General features: G+C 42.4%; 1 protein-coding gene across 1 annotated transcript; it reads right to left on the reverse strand.

Moving 5' to 3' along the window:
• Positions 1-233: 233 nt before the first annotated feature.
• LOC113406524 (glutathione peroxidase 7-like) lies at positions 234-19344 on the reverse strand. Its single transcript, XM_026651787.1, has 3 exons — positions 18948-19344; positions 3813-4074; positions 234-995 (listed from the first exon to the last, which is right to left on the reverse strand). The coding sequence occupies exons 1-3, from the start codon at positions 19182-19184 to the stop codon at positions 832-834; spliced, it is 663 nt and encodes a 220-aa protein (XP_026507572.1). The 5' UTR covers positions 19185-19344; the 3' UTR covers positions 234-831.
• Between the last annotated feature and the right edge of the window lie 56 nt (positions 19345-19400).

Genomic DNA, 19400 nt, shown 5'->3' on the forward strand with positions numbered 1-19400 from the left:
AATAGGGGTAGATTCTCAGCTGGGATAAATCAGCTTAACTCATTGATTTTAATGGTGCTACATTGATTTACCCAGAGGAGAATCTGGCCCTATAGATGTTCAAATTAATTACACAGACTGTACTAATGTCACTCAGCAACCTTTTTTTAAACAAAGAATTTAAAGACAGTTCACACAACTTATGGAGAATCTTTTTGTAGGAAATTTTGTCTTTTATTTCAGTTGTATAGATGATACCTCCCCATGCCCTTCTCCCCCAGTTACCCATAACACAAATAGAGAGAAAGTGAAGTGTCTGTCCTTTATAACTAAGCAGACACATATCATTATAAGTGTGTCTGGTTTGAGGAAACCTATTTTTGCCTGCCCCTTATAACTGTGTCCACACTACGCCAAGTGCACTCTTCTACTTTGGGTTGCATTTTTAAATGAAATTCATGGTCAAAATCATGACAAATGAATTGCAATTGCTAGTAAGGTCTCTCTAAGGAAATTCTAGCTGAACTGAGCCTGGCTGCCAAAAAAATCCTAACTGGCTCTTCATAATATCATCAACAATTGATGATTTCAGATAGTAAGATAAACAAATGATTTTCTTTCCAAGAAGGCACAAATTCAATTCAATCACTTTAGAATGATAGCACAAGCCTAAGTTAAATCACCTTTTACCACATTCAGTTATTGTTTCCTGTATTCTTAGGATGATTGGAAAAACTTCAATTAGTCATAATGATTTTCTGTCCCTCTATTTCCTCTTTTGGAATGTGAACAGTCAAATTGCAGTCCTAATTATCAATCAAGGTATAATAGATATGATGGGACTTTTGAAAGTCACAGTTCATCTTTCTGTTTCAGGATGATTTTCCTCAAAAGTTCAGTGATGTAAGGTTTTATTTCTTCAATAGTGACAGTTGAGTCCCAAGCCTTTACTACTTTCCCATTAGGGGCTACCAGGTACTTCCAGAAGTTCCAGGTTGGTTCTTCTCCTGTGGATTCTGTGAAGGAAAAGAAAATACAAACAGAAGAGAAAACCACATGAACCAGTTCCTCATATTTGAGTATGATGATGTGTTGATTAGCATCTTAAGGAAAGAAAGTACATAAAATCAAGGGGAAAACATTAGGTTGAATATCAGGAGGGATTTCCTGACAGGAAGATATATTAGACTGTGGAATACTCTACCATGGGAACTAGTAGAAGCTCAATCACTTAAGGCATATAGACAGGAGAAAGTACCAGAAAATATACTATTTGGAACAATCATGCACTGGCAGGGAGACGGACTTAGGAACAGCCATATTAGAGCAGACTAATGGCTTATCTAGTCCAGTAGGCTATCTCTGATAGTAGCCATTACCAGATGCTTCAGAGGAATGTTTCAAGAAACTCCGCAGTAGGAAATAATGGAATAACCTACCCCCTAGGAGAAGTTTCTTCCTCACCCTCATTAGTTAGAGGTTGGGTTATTCTCTGAATAACCTCTATGATTTTATTATATTAAATGGAAAAGTTCAGGAATGCATTTTAGAATAAGGGCAGGAGTTTCTGCCCATAAATGTGAGGTCTTAAGATAGGAGCACAGAACGTGCAGGTCCAGAGCCATACATGCTTCATCTGGGACAAGGTTACATCTCTTGCCACTTCTGGGCCAAACCCCCACGTGGAATCAGACAAATTGCCAAGGTGCATGTGACAGGGTGTACCAGGCTCTCTGAGCCCCCTGCTGGAGGCCTCATGGTCCTTCCACACCCTGCCCCAGAAAAGGAGCAGCGAAGGTGAGTCCTCCAGGTCTGCCTAGAAAGGCTGCAGGGAAGCAGCCAATCAGAGCGCAGCAGGCTCAGATAAAAGGAGCCGCAGGGGCTGTGTGCAGTGCTGTCCCTAACTAGGACCAGAGGAGTAAGGAAGGGTGTGTCTTGCTAGAGCTCAAGAGAGATACAGAAGATGGGCTCTGGTGGACATGGCATTTGGTGAGGCAGGAGAAGCGTAGAGAACTTCAGCCCTGAGGTGAAGAGGAAGGGGCTATGTGGGAAGCAGCCTAGAGAATAGCAGCAGCAGCAACAACTATTAAAGGAAGTAGTGTGTAGCTGCTATTTGTAGGGTCCCTGGGTTGGGACCTAGATAGCGGACAGGCCTGGATTCTGCCACTGGCAAAGTGGCCAATACCCTGAGAAGGGGGCATGTTTTGTTTAGTAGCCCAAGCCCAGGGATGAAACTTAAAGGACTCAAGGATGGGGCTGAAGAGGGCCAACCATTTGTTGAACTTTGTTACTCCCTGTCCCCTGGAAGGGAGCTGAACTTGAAGGAGTGACCCAGCTGGGGCAATAAGAACTCTTATGGCAAAGAGTCTCCAGGGAGAAAGCCCTGGAGGCACTGCTCTAGACCAGGGCAGGCACGGTCTTAAAGCCAGTCCAGAAGGGGCTGAGGACTGAGCATAGAGACATGGCTAAAGATTTTAACAAGGGCACAGGGACAGGCCCTGTTTGGACCTCTTACCCTGGAAGGGATTTGTTCATGCACATTGACTGTGTGATTTGGCCAGAGAGCTGGACCAGTGAAGATCCACCTGATGAGATGAACAGCTGAAAAGGGGTGGTGGGAGCAGAGAGAGAAAGTGCAGGTTCATACACAACCAACAGGAGCCACTAATGAGAGGTGAGTGTTTCCTGTCACAGTGCACTGCCAGGCTTATGCTGGTGACTGTCCTTTCACATTACAGTGGTGACTGTACCACCTCTAACAGCCTCATGCTGCATGTGGAGCATTGGGGAAGGATGGGATTTGAGGGGGCTACTTAGGATCTGGGGTAAAAATCTGTCTGGGGATCGGCCCTGCTTTGAGGGGTTGGACTAGATGACCTCCTGAGGTCCCTTCCAACCTTGATATTCTATGATCTGCAGAAATGTCAGCTCTGGAAGACTGCATGTGGCAGCCAAAAGTAGTACAAAGAACTCTGCTGTAAATCCATGGGAGAGTGTGGGAGGAACACTGTTCCTGGGTAGAGGAGGTGAGACTCAATGTGCGGTCATGTGGTGGTGGGTTTGATTAGATTTGTCTCCCTTCCTAAAAAATTCCCTGAATGTTGGCTGAAGATTCTGATTTCAGTTCAGTATTTGAATGGTGTTTGGAGCATTCAACCTATGCAGAAAAATATAGTGCTTAGATAAGAAGAACCTGCTTTATTGAAGGTTTCTTAGCTGTCTGCCAGGAACCAACAAAAACTCCCAAAGACTCCTCTCCTAGCATGCATTGGCTCTTGTACAAATAGCTGGATGGATTCTACAGTTTGGTTGTTCCATATTCCTTGTGAGGAACATGGAAGAAATTTTTCCAGGAAATCACTATCAGCACCTGGTTGCACTGTTTTGTGAGTGAATGCAAAGCTTGTGAAAGTGAGGGGTTCAGATGGATACTGAGGACATTTTGCTTCCTCTCACCCTACAGATCTGCTAATGCATCTCATAAAATCTGACCTGTGGCAGCCCCAGATGTGTCATGACATGGATTCTCTGGAGAAATGGTTGCTAAGTGGAGAAAACCAGGCACAGCTGCCCATGTTCATGACCCTGTGATCAGGTACAGAGGGAATGTTTTACACTCCCATGTACACTGAATTTGAATTTCTAGACATTCTGAATCTGTATTTGGATAGGCATTAGATATGATTATTTCACATACATGTTTATTAAAATGACCCTATCAGGCACATTTGCTATCATGAACACTATAAATAATCCTTATAAAAGTCTTGCCAGATCAGATTCAATGCCAGCAACTTACCTCCTTAGATATAGCTGCTCTAGATATTACTTACCAATTAAATATTTGAAGGCAGCATTAGCACCAGCACCTGTGACTGCAATTTTGCTGAACATAGGAAAGGAGGCACCATAAGTCTTTCGGGCAAAGCTCTCAATTTCTTTGTTACTGTCTGGCTCTTGCTGCCCAAATTGATTACATGGGAATGCCAGCACATTAAAATGATGTGAGCCAAGGTCTCTCTGTAACTGTTGTAGAGCTTTGTAGTGGCTATCTGTAAATCCGCACTCACTTGCAACATTGACGACAAGAGATACCTAAACACAAGAGATTAAAAACGTACTGCATATCTGTTTGACATAAGCTTCCACCAAGGACGCTTGACTGGAGATCATTCTCAGCAGAATAAAAATATCCATGTTGAGAATCTTCAATGGACCGGGATTGAGCATCTTGCTACTGTTTGACACTGTTTCAAATTCTTTTGATTATTTAGGGAGACTTAGTTTTTAAATATTCACTTTATTGAAGTTAGAAGTAGCATCCATGCTGATATAATTCATCCTAAATTCCTTGGGTGTTTTCATTCTGTTTTCAGAAAAACCAGCATCTCCTCTGTCCTGTCTCCTTGGCATTTTCTAAACATTCACTATAGTATAAACAATCCAGCACATGTAAAGAAATTACTGTTCAGATGAGGTTTGGTGCATATTAATTATTGTAGGTCTTTCAAATGTTTTTAAATGTGCAACAACTTCCCTCTCAGCATTGACCCTGAATCAACTGATGCACTTACCACTGTCAATATAGATTGATAATCTTAAAGGTAAAGGGGCCATCGTGATAATGTAGCTTGAACAACATAACATGAGACATAAACTTCACTCAGTGATTACTGCATCAAGCCCACTAACTTGTGGTTGAACTAGAGCATATCTTTCAGAAAGCCATCCAGTCTCAATTAAAGACTCCAAGTGGTGGTGAATTTACCACTTCCCTTGGGAAGCTATCCCAATAGTCAATTAACCTTAAAAATGTGCATCTTTTTTCCAGTTGGAATTTTTCTAACTTCATCTTCCATCATCTTTGAGCTTCTAGACTATTTGATTAGACAATGAAATTGTTATAAATGTACATTCCGTGGGCCACATCACTTCTCCCACGTGCCATTGCCTTTGGAGCCCCTGCTGTTGGGTGGGTGTGCAGCATAGCAGGGCTTCACTTGAATAATAGCACAGCCTCAAGTTGTAAATCATTGTTAAGCAGATTCTGCAAATGATCCATGGGGGAGACCTTTCCCAGGCCTGATGTATCTTACACACAGTGCTTTATAGACAGATTGCTAAAATCAGGAAGTACCCTCCACAGAGTCTGGAGGCATAGCAAGATCATGCTGCCTGTCCCCAAACCTCAGTAGAGCCACATACCAATGTTGCACCTGCAGGAGTGAGGAGGGGAGAAATGAGGCCATGTAGGAAGCATTCCCTCATTCTTTGTGTGTAGATATACACACAGGTCTCAAATATGCCAGTCAGAGGTAGAGAATGTCCTGGCCCAGTGAAATGAAGCTCTTATACTCTTTTTACATGTTTGAATAAGAAAGTTTGATCCTGCTCCAATTGACATGAACAGGAGTTTCACCATTGACTGCCTTGGTTTGGGATTGGGGTTCAAAGTTAGGACTTGTGGAGCCAAAGAGCCAGAGTCAGTCTTCTTGTAAGTTGGTGTAAGCAGATCTAACTCTGCTGAAATCAGCTGAGTCACACATGTTTCCACCAACTATGGCCACATCTGCCCATGGAGCTAAATTCTATTCTTAATCCCACTGATTTCCATGGGGCTGCTGAGAGCAGAATTTGTCCATGTGTTTCTTTCCTGATCTGTATTTGAACTCAGACTTCAAGTACTTTTTGTTAAATTATTTGAGTTCACAAAACAGCCCTAAAATTCCAAATCATAGTGGAAGTTCTTATTAATGCAGGCTCCAAATGTGCTTTGAAGATCTTTTAATATTTAATCCTTACTCTAAAATCTCCTAAACATTTTGTATTCTTTCAGCTGCTGCAAGGGAGAACTACAACTCACGCTGACTAAAATAACCCTCCTCTTGTTTTCTTTGGAGGCAATTAAAGCCAATTGCTATAGATCTTTCAGATGTTCTATTAATAACAATACTCTGCACTTATGCAGTGCTGCATGTTATCTGCATAATGCTACAAACTTTCACTTTAAATAGCACTTTATAAGTGTTAACCAATTAAATTCACCAGTTAAAATATTAGAAGATTTAATTCAAGTATATTGTAGAAAAGAGTTAAGATACCAAGCCAAATCCTACTAGGCTTACACCTGTGCAGCCCCACTGAACTCAATGAGGACATACAGGATATAAATCAGGGCAGATTAATTGTATCTTTGAACCAAAGAGCTCAAAGTGTTGCACAAATTAATGTATCGAGTTTCACATGACCACTGTGAGATCACAAACAGTGAGAGCTCTCCTATCAGTGTAGTTAATCCACCTCCCTGTAAGGTGGTAGTTATGTTGGCGGGAGAAGTTTCCCCCACTGACATAGCGCTGTCCACATGTGGGTGTTAAGTCAGTATAACTATGTCACTTAGGCTACATCTTCACTACCCGCCTGAATCAGCGGGTAGAAATCGATCTCTCGGATCAAATTATGAGACGCGACAATCGATCCCCGAATCGACGCTTGTACTCCACCAGCGCAGGTAGGAGTAAGCGCTGTCGACAGCGGAGCGGCGGAGGTCGATTTGCCGCCGTCCTCACAGCAGGGTAAGTTGGCTCGGATACGTCGAATTCAGCTACGCTATTCGAGTAGCTGAATTTGAGTATCTTAAATCGACACCCCTCCCTCCCCCCCGTAGTGAGGACGTAGCCTCAGGGTGTGGGTTTGTCACACTCCCGAGTGACCTAGTTATACTGATATAGGGATATATTGTAGTATAGACCAGACATTGTTAATTGACCTGACCAAGCTCATATAGCAAGTGAGTAGCAGAGTTGGAAATAGAACCCAAGAATCCTGACTCTGGGTTTTGTGCTCTTACCAATAGAATATTCATTAGACAAGCTTTGAGTTCTATTATTACATATGTACATGCATACAATGTGTTTATTTTAGTATATAAACTCATACACTATATATTATATCTTAATGGTACTTCACAGAACAAAGATTCCATGCCTAGAAAAGCCTATAATCTAAATAAAGAGCAAGGTGTGAAAGGGTAGGATGGAAGTGAGGATGGTAAGGTTATGCAGTTATGTGAGAGGGTAACATTAGTGATTATAATTTTTTAAGTTTAATACTAATAGTTTTCATTAGAGCTAGAGTTCTAAAAGGCATGACACACAAATCATGGCATTCCTACACCATTCTACTGTATCAGCAATGACTACTATTCTGAGCCCTACTGCTTAGTGATATGTTGGCACAGCACACAAGAGGACACAGTCTCATGCACCCTGAATATGGCATGTAGAGAGGCTTTGGTTCTTTTCTGAGGTGTTTATCACTTAAGATGGACCTGAGTTACAAAGCTGGGATCCAGTCCTGACCTTTGCTACAGTTTAGAGCTGTTTGGATTCAGGCCTATCGCTGCATAAGCTCTTTAGGACAGGGGCTGTCTTTTTTTGTTCAGTTTGTACAGAACCTAGCACAATGGGGTCCCGATCCATGGCTTGGACTGCTAGGCCATACAAATAATGGCTTGTTTAATCAATCATCCCCCCATAGCATGAAGAAACTGCTAGATTGCTTTAAGGGCAGTTTCCCCCCCAACAACCCTCCTCCTGTTAAAATCTTAGTGGTCGTCATCACTGAGGATAAGAAAGGCCAAACAAGGCATCCTTCAGAACCTATTGAAGTTATCCCTTAATTGTCCCTGAGAGATGGCAGGCAGCCGGGAAGTTTGTTACTTAGCAGGTCTAGCATGACACTATAGACTTGATAAGGATCATGCCTAGAGTCAGGGAAGACTAGGAGCTCTCTAGTCAGAAAAGGAAACAAGTGGAGTGTAATGAGAGGAAAGACAAGAAGAAATTGGACTTCTCCGATACACAATGGGGGCAGTCAGTGCACAACTGAGAGGATAATTGGTTCCACAGGATTTTATTTGTGAAAGGCCTCCTTCCAGCATCTGTTAGAACTGGTCAAAAGGTTTTGGGTTTTTTGTTTTGTTTTTTTTGAAGGTTTTCTATTAAGACACAATTTTCTCAACTTTATCCCCTATTTTTTTGACCATTTCCATTCAGTTCATGTTTCTATTATAAACCTTTATTTCCAAACCATGAAGAATGGCTTTTCAGAAAAATCTGGTAGCTGTAGCTTTAGCCAGGGAGCAAATGTGCTGGTATTGCTTATTGGGGTGGGCTGGGGGGTTGTTTTGTACTTCTTTTATGAAGAAAGATAGTTTAGTCATTTCTAGAGAGGGCTGGGAGTTGGAACTGGATGGCTCAGGGTATAAGTAATGAAATAATACACATCTAGTTATCTGAGGGTTGTCAGTTCAATTCCAGACCAAATCAATAGTAGCTATGTATTGCTATTTTGTAGCCTCTATGAAATGAATTGGCAATCTCAGGCCAAATCCTAGTGGACAGGTGTCTACATGGCTACCATCACTGGCACATCAGAAAGGCGCCATGGAGAATGAAAGAAATACCATCTCACCTCCTGCATAGCTACCACTCCCATGCTATACCTTTCTGTTGTGTGGATGAGCAGAGGGGTTCAGGGCTGTCACCCCACACCTTTCCTGAGCACTAAAAATTCACTCAGAGCCTTCCCTCCCCCTGCTATAAAATTCACTATGAAATATCGTTGGCCAATCAATAAAGCACATCAAAATTTGGTGTAGTTGAAGGGAAAAATAAAATATGATTGCAGATTGTACAATAAATATAGTGTAACAAATTCTTAGCCACCAAGAATTCATGGGTGCCATTATACTGGACATTGTGGCCATTCAGAATGTCACAGCAGAACTTCACCCAAGTTCTCCTGCTCCAGAAGCATAGGCCCCATTCACTTGAGTGAGAACACCTTTAGCTGTTATAAGGTTAAGATCTATAGCAGTGGTCCCCAAACTGTGGGGTGTGCCCTCTGGGGGGGGGAGGGAACAGAGGAATGTTTGGGGGGCATGGTGGGGCCCAGGCCCACCCTCATAGGGGGTGGGGAGGGAGCCCCAGCTCTGTCCCAGCTGTGCTCCTGGTTCTGGCTCCTGGCTGCTGCTCGGGCCTTTGCCCCTGGCCACAACCCTGGCCCTCACCAAGGCCCTGCTCCCAGCTGTGGCTTGAGGGGGCTGTGGTGGTGGGTAGGGGTAAGGGGGGCACAAGATAAAAAGTTTGGGGACCCCTGGTCTATACCCTGCAGTTGGGCAGTTCTAATTTCACCTAATAGAGGGCAATGATGCACATACACAGTATAGCTGATCACAATACAGTGTTTAAAACTGGTTTCTACATCCTCCCTTGGTTTTCTTTCAGGAAAAACAAACTCCTAAAGCAAAAGTTGATTTTAATAATCCTTAATGGTTTGTGACAACAAGGCACAATCTAGGGAATCCCTATGCACTGGCATACAAAGTATGTTCTGGTGCCATCTAGCTAACTTTCCAAGTATCAGCATATAGATACAGACTGAATGAACATGGTCGTCTTGCTTTTTGATGCTCATTTAAAAAAAAGATGTATTAAAATTGTGACTGAACTCCTTAGAGGAGAATTGTATGTCTCCTGCTCTGTGGTTTTACCCACATTCTGCCATGTTTTGTGTTATGGCAGTCTCGGATGACAACTCAGCATATGTTGCTCGATTTAAGGACACTTTCACTGCAGATTTGACAAAACGCAAAGAAGGTACCAATATGAGATTTCTAAAGATAGCTGCAGAACTCTACCCAGGGTTTAAGAATCTGAAGTGCCTTCCAAATTCTGAGGGACGAGGTGTGGAGCCTGATGTCAAAAGTCTTAAAAGAGCAACACTCTGATGCGGAAATTACAGAACCTGGAACCATCAAAAAAAGAATCTATTGGTGGCACCTGCCTCAGCTGATGAAAATGAATGTGTCCATCTGCACTGCTTTGGGCAGAACCCGTCATCAGCATGGAAGCATGTCCTCTGGAGTACAGACCGAAGCATGAAGGGGCATACGAATGTTTAGCATATTTGGCAGGTAAATACCTTGCAATGCTGGCTACAACAGTGCCATGCGAATGCCTGTTCACTTTCAGGTAACATTGTAAATAAGAAGCAGGCAGCATTATCTCTTGTAAATGTAAACAAACTTGTTTTGTTCGGCCAATCGCTAAGATAAGAAGTAGGACTGAGTGGACTTGTAGGCTCTGAAGTTTTGCATTGTTTTGTTTTTGAGTGCAGTTATGCAAAAAAAGTGGCGGGGGACAGTGTGGGGAGCTCCCCTGGCCTTCCCTCTCCCTAGGAGCTGGCGGGACAGGCAGAATCTGGTTGGGGGCCCGCCCGCCCCCCCCAACCCCCCCCCCCCCCCCCCAGCACTGGTGGGAGTCCTGAGCCCCCTCCCCGCCCCCAGCACCAGCAGGGGTCCTGGGCTGCCCCCACCCCACAGAGCACCTGTGGGGGTCCCGGCCCAAGTTTTAGTTAGGGGTATATAATACAATTCATGGACAGGTCACAGGCCGTGAATTTTTGTTTACTGCCTGTGACCTGTCCATGACTCTATTACTAAAAATACTGGTGACTAAAATGTAGCCTCAATCATGATTGATTTTTTTTTGATCGTTTGACAGTCCTAAAATAAATCGAACACCAACCTATTATTGAAAGTTTAATTATGCCTGAGTAACTTATTCTTACCAACCATTATTAACAATAGTTTACATTGATTACAACAAAGACCAAATTTTGTTATGATCCTGATCCTTTGCACTTTCATGCAGTTCCTTTCATGGGTGGCAGGTGAGCCCCCCTTGGGGAGGCTAGCCCTAAATCCTCTCCCCCGGCCCCCTGCTAGCTGGCCTGAGCACTGGGCCCCTGGCCTTCGATACCCACAGCCCATGGTTCCTTTCATAGAAGGATATAAAACCACTTTATGATCATGATTTCAGCCTCACAACAAGCCTGTGATATAGGTAAGTGTTCACTGGTAATCCCTACTACTGGAATCAAAATACAATAGGCATATACGACTTCTATATTTATGGGGGTGGCTCCAGTCAGGCCAACAGGGCCATGTGTGTGTGGGCAAATTCCGTGCCTGCCCACAGGAGTGCTGTTTCAGATTGATTTTTTTTTTGGGGGGGGGGACTTAAGCAACTGAAAACCCTAGTGTGTGTGTGGGGGAGGGGTTTTGCAGATAATTTAGAAATTATCTGACAGGAGCATTGTATCTAATTTCTATATCAAGAAAGAAAATTAAATATTAAACCCATTCAGCTCTAATACTAACATGTTCTGACATCTTGTGGCAAGTCACTTAAGTGACACTGGTTAGGTTTAAAATTGTTTTAAAAGCGTATTCTTACTCCGATACTCTTACTGAAGTCAGACGTGACCATTATGATCTAGTCCAGGGGTCGGCAACGTTCAGCATGCGGCTCGCCAGGGGCCGGGCCAGTTTTATTTACCTGCTGACATGGCAGGTTCAGCCGATCGCGGCCTCCACTGGCCGCGGTTCGCCGTCCCGGGCCAATGGGCGCGGCGAGAAGCCGCGGCCAGCACATCGCTCACCCGCGCCGCTTCTCGCCACCCCCATTGGCCCGGGACGGTGAACCGCGGCCAGTGGGGGCCGCGATCGGCCGAACCTGCCGCGTCAGCAGGTAAATAAAACTGGCCCGGCCCGCCAGGGTGCTTACCCTGGCGAGCCGCGTGCCAAACGTTGCCGACCCCTGATCTAGTCTGACCTCCTGCACCTTGCAGATCACAGAACTTCACCCACCCACTCCTATAATAGACCCCTAAGCTCTTGCTGAGTTACTGAAATCCTCAAATCATGCTTTAAAGACTGCAAGTTACAGAGAATTCACCATTTACACTAGTTAAATCCTGCATGTTATAACATCCTGCAGAGGAAGGCAAAAAAAACCCACCCAAGGTCTGTGCCAATCTGACCTGGGGGTAAATTCCTTCCCAACTGCAAATATGGTGATCAGGTAGGCCTGGTCCACACTAACCCCCCACTTCGAACTAAGGTACGCAACTTCAGCTACGTTAATAACTGAATATTATTATCATTATTAATATTATTATTATTATTAATAACGTAGCTGAAGTCGAAGTACCTTAGTTCGAACTTACCGCGGGTCCAGACGCGGCAGGCAGGCTCCCCCGTCGATGCCGCATACTCCTCTCGCCGAGCTGGAGTACCGGCGTCGACGGCGAGCACTTCCGGGATCGATCCGGGATCAATTTATCGCGTCTAGACAAGATGCGATAAATCGATCCCAGAAGATCGATTGCTTACCTCCGGGTCCAGCGGTAAGTATAGACCTACCCTTAGACCCTGAGCAAGTAGGCAAGACCCACCGGAAAGAATTCTCTGTAGTAACTCAGAGCCCTCCCTATCTACTGTCCTGTCCTAGCCAGTGGGGATTTTTGCTTCAGGCAGTCAATGATGGGCCACATGCCGTTGTAGGCAGTCCAGTCATACCATCCCCTCTACAAACTAATCAAGCTCAGTCTTGAAGCCAGTTAGGTTTTTTGCCCCCCACTGCTCCTCTTGGAAGGCTGCTCCAGAACTTCACTCCTCTGATGGCTTGAAACCTTCACCTAATTTCAAACGTAAACTTGTTGATGGCCAGTTTATAGCCATTTATTCTGGGGTCCACATTGGTGCTTAATTTAAATAACTCCCCTCCCTCCCTGGTATTTATCCCTCTGATGTATTTATAGAGAGCAATCATATCTCCCCTTAGCCTTCTTTTGGTTAGACTAAACAAGCCAAGCTCTGAGTCTTCTCTCATAAGGTAGGTTTTCCATTCCTCAGATCATCCTAGTAGCCCTTCTCTCCACCTGTTCCAGTGTGAATTCATCTTTCTTAAACCTGGGAGACCAGAACTGCATGCAGTATTCCAGATGTGGTATCACCAGTGCCTTGTATAATGGTACTAACACTGCCCTGTCTCTACTGGAAATACCTCACCTGATGCACCCCAAGATCATGTTAGCCTTTTTCATAGCCGCATCACATTGATAGCTCATAGTCATCCTGTGATCAACCAATACACCCAGGACTTTCTCCTCCTCCATTACTTCCAACTGAGAAGTCCCCAGCTTATAGCAAAAGTTCTTGTTGTTAGTCCCTAAATGCCATGACTTTGCACTATTAAATTTCATCCCATTTCTATTACTCCAGTTTACAAGGTTATCCAGATCTTCTTGTATGATATTCTGGTCCTCCTCCATATTGGCAATACTCCCAACTTTGTCATCTGCAAATTTTATTAGCAAGCGCCCACTTTTTGTGCCAAGGTCAGTAATAAAAATGTTAAATAAGATTGGTTCCAAGACGGATCCCTGAGGAACTCCACTAGTAACCTCCCTCCAGCCTGACAGTTCATCTTTCAGTACGACCTGTTGCAGTCTCCCCTTTAATCAGTTCCTTACCCACCTTCCAGTTCTCATATTAATCCCCATCTTTCCCAGTTTAACTAATAATTTCTCATGTGGAACTGTATAAAATGCCTTACTGACTGATTAGATCTACTACATTTCTTTTGTCTAAAAATCAGTTATCTTCTCAAAGAAATATTAATAACTTTACTACTTTTTGAATACAACAATTGTAGAAAAATCTACAATGACTTTCTATCATTTAGGCTACGTACTTTTTGTAGTTCACGAACCTTGGAACAGATCATTTAACTTTAGGAAACATCCTAGCAGCCCTTTCTTATCTTAATCACCTGTTAATCACTCTGTTAATAAACAAAATTCTGACTCCCTGCCTCAGGGGCGCAAGGTCCTGTCTCCTCTGCAGAACTCTTTATATTGAACACCATATTGAACACTAAACTGCCTGCGGCTTGCAGTTTGCAATGCCCCTCTGATGCCCCACCCAAAATCTGCCCAAGGTTGATAAACAATTTGTTCCAGGTGGCTACAAAGGAATAAAAAATGTATAGAATTCTATGGGTATGTGAAGAAATGTGAAAGATATCCTGCAAAGAAAAAATGCATGTAATTTTTGCTTGATTATAATATACAGTATTTGTAAAGAAGGCCTGAAAGAATTTTGTCAATACAAACGTGATTTTTTTTCAACATCTATTTAACTTCAATGACTTAACATCTTGGAGAAAGAAGTGTTTGCTTGCACAACTCCTTCAAATAACATGAGTGCTCACAATGCACATTTTGAGACCTTCCAGAGGGTCTCCCATAAAACTAGGATTTTGAGATTTGAGGAAATAAAAAAGCAGACAAAACAAAATTTAAAAATAGAAACCCTTTCATGCCTTTTTAAAACATCATAAAGTAGCGAAAAAGGCACAAAACTAGTTCTTAAAAAATTGTTAGCAGGTCATCTTTAAGTGGTTCTATCTTGCATTACAGAAGATTAAATGAGTTGATCTGTTTGCAGTGTGTTTAAAATTTTCTTTATAAAAAAGTCACTGTCTCATGTGGGCACTAAAATTTTAATTATTTAAGTCATTAATATTTAGTAAAACATGTGAGCTTAATATAGGCTTCCTTTTCTCTTACCCTGTCCTGGAACTTTGAATGTGAGTCAAGTGCACCATCTAGTGTACAGTGCAAACAATTAATCCTTGACTTTTCCAAAAATATTTTCATAAAGCTGCAACATGCATTAGCCTTCGTTGGCCCTTCCAATACTAGACTTTCCTTCTTTTACTTAGAAAATCCAAGCAGTCTAATCTTAAACTCAATATTGGAAAAAATATTACATACTGGTGTAAGTCATTTACACAGTATGGCTCTCTAGTGGATGGACCACAGAGGTTTATTAATTTACTATTGGCTTCAAGTTAACATATGTGGAATTTTTAGCTGAGGCAGCAGAGCCTTGTATAAATCACAGGTCTTGGGTTATATACCCAACAGTGACCTATCCAGAAACGTCAAATTACACTGGTTTGCAGAATCATTATCCAAAAAATCCAGTGCTTTGTAATTAAATGTTTACTTTTTCTATACCTAATACTAAATTCTCAGATTACAGAGAGATCTGATTCATGCAGAACACCTAATGTTACCCCCAGCAGTAGAATACTTTGCATTTGTATAATGCCTTTCATTCACAATTCTCAAAACATGTTACTAACATTAATTAGTTAGCTAAGTGTACTATGGTGAGGCTTATGTATAATAGGTAGGTAAGTGCTATTATACCTAGATGTGTATATTGAGGCTAAAATTACACAGCAGAGAAGTGGAAGAGAGGGGACCGGAACCAAGAAGTGCTGACTCCTACATATGTGCAGTAGCGATTAAAAAACAGTGCCTCCCAGTTTCTGCTGAGTACAGTGACAATGAGACCAATAAAACCTTTAAAATAAAATATGAGCTTTCCTTGTATACCTCAAGATACAAATTTCCTTATTTTCTGATAGCTCTTTATAATTGGCTCACCGCACTTCATATCTAATGTAGGTAGATCATATAATACTACAGTTTTATCCTAGAACTGAAGAAGAGCTCTGTGAAAGTTCACAATAGAGTTAACAATTCTAAGGAAGGGTAGAAGGGAGTACAGCAAATTAGAGACAATGGATTTCAGGAAGGTGGATTTTGGTAAGCTCAGAGAGCTGATAGGTAAGGTCCCATGGGAATCAATACTGAGGGGAAAAACAACTGAGGAGAGTTGGCAGTATTTCAAAGGGACACTATTAAGGGACCAAAAGCAAGCTATTCCGCTGGGTAGGAAAGATAGAAAATGTGGCAAAAGACGAGCTTGGCTTAACCGCAAGATCTTGCATGATCTAAAAAGGAGTCATATAAAAAATGGAAACTAGGACAAATTACAAAGGATGAACACAGGCAAACAACACAGGAATGCAGGGGCAAGATTAGAAAAGCAAAGGCACAAAATGAGCTAGCTACAGGAATAAAGGGAAACAAGACTTCACAGTTTATGATGCAACAGACTCTAACCATGGAATCATTATCTACCTCTGAAAGAGGATGCATGTGGATGTGACACTAATGCCCAGCCCCAGCAAGAGGATGGGAGATAAGGGAGATTTTATTGTTTTAATCTCATTTAAATATTCACATATGAGTAGTCAAGTTTCAATTGGATTGAGAAGGGTGGGGCCTCCCACATGTGGATCTCTGCTGTTCCACTCAGAAAGGGGGTCATCACTTTCATGGCATCCTCTCCTCCTGCCCTTCTCACAAGAAGCCCATGGAGGGCTCTCATGGATGTGAGAACCACATTGAGGAACTGGGTGGTCCTGTGCTGAGTGAGTGCTGATCAAGGTGGGGACAGCTGAGACCAAGAAGAAAATATGATGCGTCCCCAGTACTTCTCTGTGGTAAGGAGCCCTCCATTATGGGGGATCATGGGGTTGGTCACCCCTAGAGAAAGTGCTAACTACATAACTACAATAAAGCTGCAAACCCAGAGGTGGAGCAGAGGCACGAGATGTGGGAATGGGCCCTGCAGCTCATTCTGCAGTGGGGCAAATACCCTCTGTCCTTTGACAGAATGATTTGTGAGGAACTCCATAAAAGAGTAACCTTGGAGAGTTTTCCTCCTCAACTTCTTCCCAGGGGATTCTGGCTCTGAATTACTGAAGCTGAAGAAGGTATTTGCTCCTTTAAAAGCCAGAGCTGCAACAGGTGCCCTGCAGACACGATATGCTCCAGTCAGAGCATTTATTGACTCTTGACAGACCCATTGGAAGAAATTATGGGAACAAACTATTGAAAAAAAGCCAACTACTGTATAATAACAAGCAATTTGATGGTATCCCATATAGATTATGTCCATCTGGGAGAGACACCACATTATATATTTATACATTGTTATATATATATATATTAAACTACACTTAGACAAACATTAATGTATTATGTTTGTACAGCATTTAGCAAGTTGTGGGTACTCCTGGAAACAAACAAATACCTGTGTATGCAATGAATAAAATTATCCTCTATGTTGGAGACCAACATGAGGTCTATGTACCACTTAAGCGCAGTTTGAATTGGTGGGTGGGTTGGGGGCTTTGGTCAGACTGGATCTGGGCCTCATTTAGTCTAAATCCACCAAGGAGCTTCCCTTTTGATCTTAGATATTTTTAACTTAATCGCTCATTCCTATTGGCAAAAGTACAAGGATCACATATAAGTGGCACAATGACATGGAATAGAGTATGCAAGAATGTCCTCAAGTGAGCACAATCCTTGCATGAAACCATGTGCAACCGATCATTGCATGCCCCTGCCAGGCATTTTCTCTGCAAGAACAGTCTATTAAAAAATCAAACTGGAAATAAAACATACTTTTAACCATCGGTATAGATTATCAAAGGACGTGGTACATGATTTATCACTTGGAGTCTTTAAATCAAGAGTTTCTGTCTTTCTCAAAGAAATGCTCTCATTCAACCAGAAGATGTTACACTAGATGCAGTAATCACTAGGTGAAATCTACAGCCTGTATAATGCAGGACAGACTAGATTATCATAACAGGCCCTTCTGGCCATAAAAATTTACAAAAAAGCACTATGAAATTAGGACAATACATCTCCACTAGATGGGGCACTGGAGTGGGAGTCAGGAGACCCTGGTTCTGTTCCTGGAGTTCTAACCACTGACTTGCTTTGCTACCTTGGACTAGTCTCTAACTCTAATCTGGGACCATAAAGGTAGATTAGTATATTTGGTTTGTTCATAATAGTTTCCTTATGGAATCACTACAGGACAGAGTTAAAATGTTTGGGTACTTTCACTGTGCATTTTCATTTCTAAACATGTGTGGATTATTTTTTAAAGTTTAACTTAACTCTGAATTTTCTGGGTTTCTAATTTGCTTATTTTTGGACAATATTCTTGTTCAATTTTTTCACCCTTAAATTACTGATATATACTCTCAACCTTAACTTCAGTTTAACATAATTTTTTGTCTGGAAATTTCCTTGTTTTCTTACTTTATTAATATTTTCATAAATGAACACTAAAAAAGAAACCCAAGGAAAATGCTATCATGTGACATCTTTAATGAGTTAAAGACCTGAGCATCAACCTTAGGTCCTCCCTGCCAATTTTAACTTTTACAGCCAAATTCACAGGTACAGTCCAGCTGCCTTGTGCCACTCCAGAGCTGGAGCACAAGTAAGCTGGAGCATACGGGCAAGTAAAGCCTGGTTTATACTTGCTTTTCTCTCCACCATTCTAGCACGAAGAACCAACCCTGATTTGCCTCACAGTTTCTAAGTGCATACGCTATTTATCAACCTTTGAATATACATAATTGTGAAAAATTTCCTTATGACTATATCGTAATCACATTGCAAGAACTTGAGAAAATGTGTACATCTTTTGGGGAGAGAGTTTCATTTAGGACTCCCTGAGTAATATGTAAGTAACATTTAAATGAATTGTTTTTAAACAGATCTGCTGTCTTGCCCCTTTCCTCACATTATCTTTAATGTCTATGATTTCATTGTAGATTAATATCTGCTTTGCTTATGTTCTCAGTTTCGTTTATTAATTATTGACATACATTCCTTGACATACTGATTAAACACCATCCTCGTTTTCCCCTTCTGCTTCAAACAAAATTCAGCAAAAGTCAAGTCTTTCAAAAGGGGAAATATCTTGCAGTACAGACTTTTGCTTTAAAATGACACATGCTTCCAATCCCGGATAAATGTTTTCGTGACTAATAATAGACATAATAGAGTACTATGTATAGTGAATGAACGGCAAGCAGCCCCGTGTGCCACGTATACAGAGCAGCCTGCCCAAGAAACAGACACACACAGGGGTTAGGCAAACGTTTTATTAAAATAATGCAGAAACTTATGGAACGATCTCAAAGTAAACATGCAAGCAATACTCCAGATCAGTTACACAAAATGCACAAATGAGAGCCTATGAACGTGCATGCATGCAAGTTAATGTACAATCTCTGGATCCCCACTCCCTTATGCAAGCATGCAAAGATGGGCTGGTTAGTTATAGTCTGCAATGAGAGCAGCTGCTAATCTCCCTGCAAACTTACCGAGCCTCTGTATTTCTCCAGAGAGACTAGCTTGCCCCTGATGTTTACCACTTTAAACGTATAAAAATCGTTCTCCTTCTGCTGCGAGGCGGCGAATGCTAAGAAAAGCAGCGCTGCTACAGCGAGGAGCATGGCTAGAGAGAGGAGAAAAACTCTGGAGAAGGAGGAGGAAGCCCTGTGCTCCACACTGCCCTCAGGATCTAGCATGCTGCAAGACAGCGGAGCAGAGTGCTGCATAGACCACTTTCACAAATCGCACAGCACTGCCGGAAAGAAAGAGCTGTTGCAAAAGGGTTTGCAACACTCGCGCTCTCAAGATTTGGTAGCGTCGCTGTTGCACACGGTGCCCGGCTCTGTGCTGGTCCTTTCAACTCAGCAGGCATTAGTAGAATGACCACATTTCCCAAAGAGAAAACGGACACTGGGTGAGGCTAGACCTCGCCTCCCTCTCCC

Source organism: Terrapene carolina, unplaced genomic scaffold (assembly GCF_002925995.2).
Source record: "Terrapene carolina triunguis isolate 2854851 unplaced genomic scaffold, T_m_triunguis-2.0 Scaffold102, whole genome shotgun sequence".
In the NCBI taxonomy this organism is placed as follows: Eukaryota; Metazoa; Chordata; order Testudines; family Emydidae; genus Terrapene; species Terrapene triunguis.

What these genes read in the sequence shown, in the direction of transcription:
- LOC113406524 (XM_026651787.1), bottom strand. Translation starts at nt 19,184, where the DNA reads ATGCAGCACTCTGCTCCGCTGTCTTGCAGCATGCTAGATCCTGAGGGC. An exon ending in TGGAGAAATACAGAGGCTCG is followed by an intron (nt 4,075 to 18,947) that starts GTAAGTTTGCAG and finishes TCTTGTGTTTAG; the next exon opens with GTATCTCTTGTCGTCAATGT. An exon ending in TGCCTTCAAATATTTAATTG is followed by an intron (nt 996 to 3,812) that starts GTAAGTAATATC and finishes TTTCCTTCACAG; the next exon opens with AATCCACAGGAGAAGAACCA.